The sequence below is a fragment of the Marmota flaviventris genome, chromosome 5 (genome assembly GCF_047511675.1).
Source record: "Marmota flaviventris isolate mMarFla1 chromosome 5, mMarFla1.hap1, whole genome shotgun sequence".
NCBI lineage: Eukaryota > Metazoa > Chordata > Mammalia > Rodentia > Sciuridae > Marmota > Marmota flaviventris.
In genome coordinates this window covers 124,966,671-124,974,929 of record NC_092502.1, presented here as the reverse complement: position 1 = coordinate 124,974,929, position 8,259 = coordinate 124,966,671, and the positions used below count along the sequence as shown (strand labels likewise).

Sequence of the window (8,259 nt, the reverse complement as noted above, 5' to 3'; positions counted from 1 at the left end):
CAAAGTCTGCACGCACAGACCCAGACACAAAATTCGCCGGGTCCCGCGCCCAGGCTGCGGGAGCCTGAAACTGCCGCGAGGCCCGCGCGTTTAGCCCTAACCCAGAGCGGGATGTTTCAGCAGCCCCGAGCTCTCCCGGCGTTTGCAAAGTCTTTCTGGAGCCGGGGAGCAGAGGGACAGCGGTGAGGGCACAAACTCCCGGGTTCCCCCGGCTCTGCCGGCCGCCTCCTTCAGCGCCCCCGCCGCGCCCGTCCCCACCCCCCAACACACACACACACACACACACACACACACACACACTCACACACTCACACGCCACCCCGGGCGCGCCGGCGTTGCCTGCGAGCGGCGGCGTGCAGGACTGAAGTGGGTGTTCTTCCCCACTCCCCACCCCCGACGCGTCGCCCCCACCCCCCGCGCCGGTCGCCTTCCCCCCTCCCTCTCGCTCCTACGCAAATAAGAACTCCGCGATTCCCCTCCTGCTGCTTTGATTTCGAGCACCTCCGACAGATAATTGGGAAGGGTTTCCAGAGGTGGGAAATGTCACCTGATTCACACTGAACTTTTAAAAGCTCCCCACCCCCAAGGAGCCGCGTACACCCTCGCTCGCGGCCGCCCTCCCACAGCCCCACACACTGGGAGACCGCCCACCGCAAACCGCGGAGACCCCCGTCTAGATTTAAAGCGCGGCTGCGCCCGGCTTCTGACGTCCATTGAATCGCGCGGGCGGCCGGCGGCGAGCGCGGGGCTGCGCCGGGATCGCTGCGCCCTCCGCCGCTCGCCTCTGCGACGCGCGCCGCTTGCCCGAGCCACCCGCCGCCGCGCCCGCTCCCCGCGCCGCCGCGCTCCTCGCCCCGCGCCTGCCCCCAGGATGGTCCGCGCCAGGCACCAGCCCGGCGGGCTTTGCCTCCTGCTGCTGCTGCTCTGCCAGTTCATGGAGGACCGCAGCGCCCAGGGTGAGTGAGGGGGGGATGCGCCGGCTAGGCTGGGCAAAGGGCAGGGGATTCTACTTTTCTGTCGTCTCCACTTGGTCTGTTCACAACAACGCTGCTCTTGGAAGATGTTGGACCAACTTAAGAGACTCCGGGATGGAGAGAAGTGAAAAAATTGAAGGAAATGACACTTTAGAGCTAGGAAAGGAGTTTGCAGCTCGATTATCCTTAAAAAGGGAAAGGGAATGAGCTAGAGTCTCTCAGTAGTTAAGTGTTAGATGCTCCAAGTTCTGGCCACGGTGATTTTAGATGTTATCTCTGGTGGTTGGCTCTGAAGAGAGGAATAAGCAAGCATCAGTAGCCTGGACATTTCAATAGACCCATTTGTAATCTGACCTATCTTCCTCTCACATCTTTTGGTGACTTTTAAAAAATGACCTGGGGTGGCGAATAAGGAAGAAATACCAAATTTTCTTGCGTGGCTGGAGGACATGGTTTCAGAAACTTTGCCCAAACTTGGAAATGTGGGTGCTGAAAATTTTAGAGGGAAGTAGTTTTCTGCTTAGTGGATGCTCCTTCCTACCCCCTCCCCCAACCCCGAAAAAAAGGGCCAAATTATTACCCCCGAAGTATTTTGAGTACTTTACAGTTTTTTTTCCCTTTTGCCTCATTGCTCTGTTAACTTTCTGTTCAATAGTGACCCCCTAACAACTGACTTAGATTTTGACATAAATTAAGAGGAAATTTCTGAAGTTTATCTTTTAAAACTTGACTTGTTTTATCTCAATTAGTCTTTGGAGAGAATTTTTAAAATAATGATAGTAGCAGCTTGCGGTCCAATTATTGTTAAAGTTGCATTGGTGATTCATGAAAAGTCCTCCTGCCCAAATTATGAACATTGAAAAGAGGGAAGAGGGGAGAAACTATTTGCAAATATTTCTTGGTAGGTATGAGGTAGGTATATATAACCATGAAATGGTTTAGAAGCACCCACCCTTTAACGAGTTACTTTCCCAGCTTTAGAGTTCACATTTTGTGCGTTGTAAACTGCCATTCTGAGCACTGCCCCTCACCGTCTGTCCCGCACCGCTGTGGTCTGCCCGCCTTTCGGGTAGAGGTGCTGCCTTGGGTGCTGGGAAGGTGGGCGCCAGGGAAAGCAGCCCTTGGAGATTTCGAAAGATCGAAGCGGCTGCGGTATGCTACGGGTCTGACGGATTGCAAAACGGCCCGTCGGGCGGGCTGCGCCTCGCCTCGAGGCCGCTCAGGGCAGCTCCAGGCTGGGCCGGGTTGCTTTTTGCTTTCATTTTTCACAAATGCCTTTTCTTGATCTGTCCCTGCATGTCTCTGTCTCTGTTTCTTTCTTTCTCTTCTCTCTCTCTCCTCTCGTTCTCCTACTTTCTTAACCCCTGTCACAAATAATTCCCTTACCGCCTACATGAAACCAACATGTAAAAACATCCGTCGCATCCTGTTTTTGTCAGGTTCTTTTAATCTGCTCTTCCAGTCGCTGCAGGTTATGAAATGGGACGAATAAAAGTAAACAGTCTAGTAAAAGTCAATGCAAGCTGCACGTGTTGTGTCTGGGTCACTGGTAACTGACATTGATATGGCTAGGGCGCTCTGGCTTCTCCCTCTCGCCCTCCCTCCCCCTCGCCCACCTCCCACCTTGGTGAGCAGGGCTTCCTTTCACCCGGTTTCTCACCTCTCCACCCTCTTCAATTTATTTTCTGCTTTTCTCCCCCGTCTGTCTGTCTCTCTCTCTCCTCCACCCCCACCACACCCCCTCTCTCCACGCTTGCCCCCTCCCCATCTGCCTGGGGTCTTCTTTGCTCGCGTGATGGCAGACTCCCTCCCCTTATCCCATGGCTCACTCATTCACCTCCCCACCCCTGTCTCTTCACAGCTGGGAATTGCTGGCTTCGCCAAGCCAAGAATGGCCGTTGCCAGGTCCTGTACAAGACAGAACTGAGCAAGGAGGAGTGCTGCAGTACTGGTCGTCTTAGCACCTCATGGACAGAGGAGGATGTGAATGACAACACGCTCTTCAAGTGGATGATTTTCAATGGGGGTGCTCCTAACTGCATACCCTGTAAAGGTAGGGCTCTTCCTCCCCAACTTTCAAGCCCTCAGTAGAGGGCGTCTAACCCTCAGCTTCAGCACTAACTAGCTAGGGCTTGGGACTAGGAGAGCTTTGTTGGTGGACTCTCCCATTTTTCCCCCAGCTCTCATTAGCTGGGTCAAATCCAGCCTGTTACATGCTGTAGGCAAAACAAGGTCTGCAGAGGTCCCATGTGGTGGTAAAACCAGCCAACATGTGCTTTTTGAGATACAGGCTGGTCCAGATCCACAGTCCTCACCCCTTAACCCCCTCTGAGTCTTCTAGGAAAGGGCTTGATGGGCCCCTCCAGCACAACCAGGGTTGCAAGATTTCGCAAGGCTTGTGCAGCCCTCCTGGCTGACCTGGCCACTGCCTGACCCTGGTTTCTAACTGTGCTTCTCTCCAACTCCTAGAAACATGTGAGAATGTGGACTGTGGACCCGGGAAAAAATGTCGAATGAACAAGAAGAACAAACCACGCTGCGTCTGCGCCCCAGATTGTTCCAATATCACCTGGAAGGGTCCAGTCTGTGGGCTGGATGGCAAAACCTACCGCAATGAATGTGCACTCCTCAAGGCCAGATGTAAAGAGCAGCCAGAACTGGAAGTTCAGTACCAGGGCAAATGTAAAAGTAGGTCCCACCCTTAAACAAGACCCCTACTCCCTTCAGTGTTCTACCTTAAGTTGACACTCTGGAAGACCCCTGTGGAATAGGATAACCATAGTGAGATCCTAATAATAGCAATAATGATAATAGTGATACCAAATAAAGGCGTCCTTTTCTTACTTCTAAAGGGTCATTAAGTTTGCTGAAGGAACCAACTGAGAGCCATATATGTCCTTTTGAAAACTACCAGGCTCCCAAAGTACCTTTTTGTATGTGAGGGGTGGGGTACTAGCGATTGAACTCAGGGGCATTCGACCACTGAGCCACATCCCTACCCCTGTTTTTGTATTTTATTAGAGACAGGGTCTCACTGAGTTGCTTAGCACCTCGCTAAATTGCTGAGGCTGGCTTTGAACTCGTGATCCTCCTGCTTCAGCCTCCTCAGCCCCCCAAAGTACCTTTTGAAAGCTGAGGCTTCTCTCTCATGATTTCCTTGATATTGCCAAATGCTTACTCCCTAAGGACTAGAAAGTGCCTATTGAAATGTTTCCTTTTTTTTTTTTTTTTCCAGAGACCTGCCGGGATGTTTTCTGCCCAGGCAGCTCCACGTGTGTGGTGGACCAGACCAATAATGCCTACTGTGTGACATGTAACCGGATTTGCCCGGAGCCCACCTCCTCTGAGCAGTATCTCTGTGGGAATGATGGAGTAACCTACTCCAGTGCCTGCCACCTGAGAAAGGCCACCTGCCTCCTGGGCAGATCCATTGGATTAGCCTATGAGGGAAAGTGTATCAGTAGGTATTAAGGAAAGAAAAGAGATAATAGAGGATTGAAAAAGCTAGTTCTGTTATTAAAAATGTGGATTTAACCATTGAGTAGTCCATGACTTCCCCAAATGCATAGCTTCAGCAGAGCAAGCAACACTTCCCAGTTTGGGTAAACTGTTTTGACCACAGCATTCCTTGTGGAAACCATTGTCTTCTGGAAGCAATGACATATATATTCAAATGCCAGCAGGAAGCAGAAAACAGTATTCCATCTTAGAAAACTTAGAACTACACAATCTTGCACATTTTTTGAAGTGCTAGACTTGCTAGAAGCAAAAAGTAATTATTTAACAGTTCCTAAAATCTGTTATCAGATTCCAGTAGTTGATGGAATTCTTGCTTTTCTAAAAGATCCCACTTGTAGGAAATAATCAGATGCATATTTAACTGTGAAATCCTGTTCCGAAAAATATTGTTTTCATGAACTTCGGTAGTAGTTCATGTGGGTGTAGTAGTTCATGGTGTGTGTGTCTTTGTGTGTATTTAATTATCAATCATTTTTGCATTACATATTCATTATTCCCATGAGTAAGTAATAAAATATAAATTATATGTTTATATTTATTAATAGGGAACTAGAAAAATAAAAGGGAAATGGGACAATCAGTTTACTCATCACAGATGTATTATATCCTAGAAGCAAAGTCCTGTGAAGATATCCAATGCAGTGGTGGAAAAAAATGTTTATGGGACTTCAAGGTTGGCAGAGGCCGGTGTTCCCTCTGTGATGAGCTGTGCCCTGACAGTAAGTCGGATGAGCCTGTCTGTGCCAGTGACAATGCCACCTATGCCAATGAATGTGCCATGAAGGAGGCTGCCTGCTCCTCAGGTGTGCTGCTAGAAGTTAAACACTCTGGATCTTGCAACTGTAAGTGCGATTTGTAACCTTGGTGCAATTTAAGGCATTCCCAGGCAAGCTCTAGGGAATGGACACTTGAAAAGCACGCAAACCTCCCCACATAAACCCATTTCTGTGTAAGTTAGGTAGCTGCTAAATTTCACCAACAATTCAATGATCCATAGAAAAAAATTCTCTGCAATGTTTCCTGGCTTTTAGGACTTACCTGATGATCATCAATTGCGTTGCTCTAAAAACTTGTTTCCAGTTGTTTGCCCCTAATTCTTTTGCTGTAGTAGTATGCTTTGCTGTTTGCTTCATTAACACTTGAATCTAAACTAACTGCTTCAAAAGTTATGTTTTTCCCCCCCAAGGACAGTTTTATATTATCACACAGGGGCCACTGCCTCTACTAACTCTGAATTAAGGACCCAAAGCAGTTATACATAGAACACGAGCGCTTTTTATCTAATTTCAGGAATCTGCCCGTAAAACCTGAGCCATTGATTCTTCAGAACTTTCTGCAGTTTTTGACTTCATAGATTTATGGTTTTTTTTAATTAAAGTTATTGCATAAAAGCAGATGCCAAAAAAAAAAAATCTCACTACAAGTCACATAAAAATGCAGCGTTGTAATATGGCTGTATCAGAGGGCTTTGAAAACATACACTGAGCTGCTTCTGCGCTGTTGTTGTCCATATTTAAACAACAGCTCCCCTGTATTCCCCCATCTAGCCATTTCGGAAGACACCGAGGAAGAGGAGGAAGATGAAGACCAGGACTACAGCTTTCCTATATCTTCCATTCTAGAGTGGTAAACCCTCCACCAGTGTTCAGTGTTGACATGCCTTTGGGCAAAAAACAAACAAAAAACAAAAAAAAAAAAAAAAAGAAAATATATTGTCCATACTGTAAATAAGTGTATGCTTATTTATTTGGGGGGAAAAGTATACATTAAAGGACATTTGTCCTAAACTCTCTCCCAGGCCACCTTGTTACTCATTGGGCACGGAGAGGCGGTCATTGTGAGGTCTACTGGATGAGGCCCATAGTTGAGACTTGTAGACATTTATTTATACTGTGTCATGTTTTATAATTTATACATAAAATGTCTGGTTGACTGTACACCTTGTTTTTGAAGAAGTTTATCAGTGAAAGGAAGAGCAGTTGTTATTTATTGTGAGGTCTCTTGCCTGTAAAGTAAAAGCTTTTTTTTTTCCCCCTTGTAAACCATTTGAGTCCATTCCTTACTATCCATTCACTCATCTGTCTCCCTTCATTTCACTGTTGTTAGATTCTTTTCCACTTTTAACAAACTTGCATGTCAGTTTCTGTCATGTTTATTTATTGGATTCTCTGCTGCCTGATCTGTACATACATGATCCCTCGGGTTTTGTTTACAAGGAATCTTGACTGACCAAAAGGCATTATAACTCTGACTCAAATACAGGTACAGAGGAAAGGCACCTTTAAGGAAATTCCTTCATTCAGTTCTCTTGTTCCTATGAAGACTTTTATAAGTGGGTGAGAGCAATGTTAGACTTCTAACATCCTTTTAAGATGTTACAGATCCAAAGAAATGGAGTGATATGGGTGTCTAAAGGAAGGTGAAGGCTACACATTCAACCTTTTAGGTGTTTCCTTTACGCTAGTCGACTGTACCTTTTAAATTAGTTTTTTCAGCCAATGTGTCACTGAAAGTCCTATCAAAGCTTTATCAGTTCAAGTTTCTTGCTTTTCATAATACTTTTTTCTGATGCAATTTTATATTTTCAAACATGGCAAGTTAAATATAAATTCATTTAAATATATAGTTTTGTACTTTTCTACCATGTAAATGTGCAATGTATATAAAAGTTATAATGTGTATTTGTAAATAAATGATGAGTGAAAAAATAAAAAAATTTTAAAAAGCCAATGGTCTCAATTCCTGTTGATTCAAAAGAAGATATTTGGGCTTCTAAGTAAAAATGTATGTGAAGCATTTGCTATGGGATATGGTTATCATTGGAATTAAGTGGCCAAGGCAATTGAGTCTCCAAAATGAGGTAGTTACAAATCACTTAAGTGGACCTAGAAAGATAAAGGGATCTAAGGTCCTACAACCCTTTTGCAAGAGTAACATATATGTGGGGCTGGGCTTATGGCTCAGCGGTAGAGTGCTCACCTCACATGTGCAAGACCCTGGGTTCGATCCTCAGCACCACATAAAAATAAATAGATAAACAACTGAAATAAAGGTGTTGTGCCCAAGTATAAAAAAAATGTATATATATAAAGAGTAACATATATGTGTCCCCAGCCACAGAAGAAAGACACTATCAATGTGGGTCCTCCCTATACCATACCTAACGTTTCCATTTGAAAATACCATCTTAACTGCTTGGTGCCACAGCCAGGAGTCCCCAATATATACCATGGTCCTTAACTAAATAAAATAGCCCACGGATCTTTACAAAGCAACATCACAAGGAAAAGTAAAAACAGGTCAACAATATTTAACAAGCACCTTCTTGAAATCAATTGCAGAAATGGGTGTTATAGTATTGGAATTCTAGAGACTGGGTGAGATGAGGATGAGTGAAGGTGGATTTCTACAAACTAGTTAATCTTCATGAAGATTAAATAATGACATGCAAAGTAGAGGAAAGGCTGTCAATATTTTGCAGTTTATGTTATACATTACTAAAGCCTTGGAATGGCATTTAGGGCATTAATCAGGGGTCCTTTAATACATGGCAATATATAGGAATACATAAGTAGATAATCAACACATGTTTCCAAATTGTTGTGTGCTACTTACTCAAAGCCTAAATATATTAAAACAGCAAAGTGCAAGATGAAAAGAAGCGAGGAATAGAATTGGGAAGGAAAAAGCAAAGAGTCAATGTTACCAACACTGCTAAACAAATATTCTTACTGGAGTAATGCTAACAATTATTACCAAAGTTCAA

The 8,259-nt window shown here is 45.2% G+C and overlaps 1 protein-coding gene across 4 annotated transcripts; it reads left to right on the top strand.

Annotated features, from left to right (window-relative positions):
• The first annotated feature begins 448 nt into the window (after positions 1 to 448).
• Fst (follistatin) lies at positions 449 to 7,204 on the top strand. 4 transcript variants are annotated; one of them, XM_071612606.1, is made up of 6 exons: positions 449 to 956; positions 2,836 to 3,027; positions 3,444 to 3,662; positions 4,210 to 4,434; positions 5,108 to 5,335; positions 6,041 to 7,204. In XM_071612606.1, exons 1-6 carry the CDS (start codon positions 872 to 874, stop codon positions 6,121 to 6,123), a joined length of 1,032 nt encoding a protein of 343 aa, XP_071468707.1. In that variant the 5' UTR covers positions 449 to 871; the 3' UTR covers positions 6,124 to 7,204. The 4 variants fall into 4 exon arrangements, with proteins under 4 accessions (XP_071468707.1, XP_027793923.1, XP_027793924.1 ...); XM_027938122.2 differs by having other exon boundaries at positions 5,105 to 5,335; XM_027938123.3 differs by having other exon boundaries at positions 5,105 to 5,335; positions 5,784 to 6,129.
• Positions 7,205 to 8,259: the final 1,055 nt, after the last annotated feature.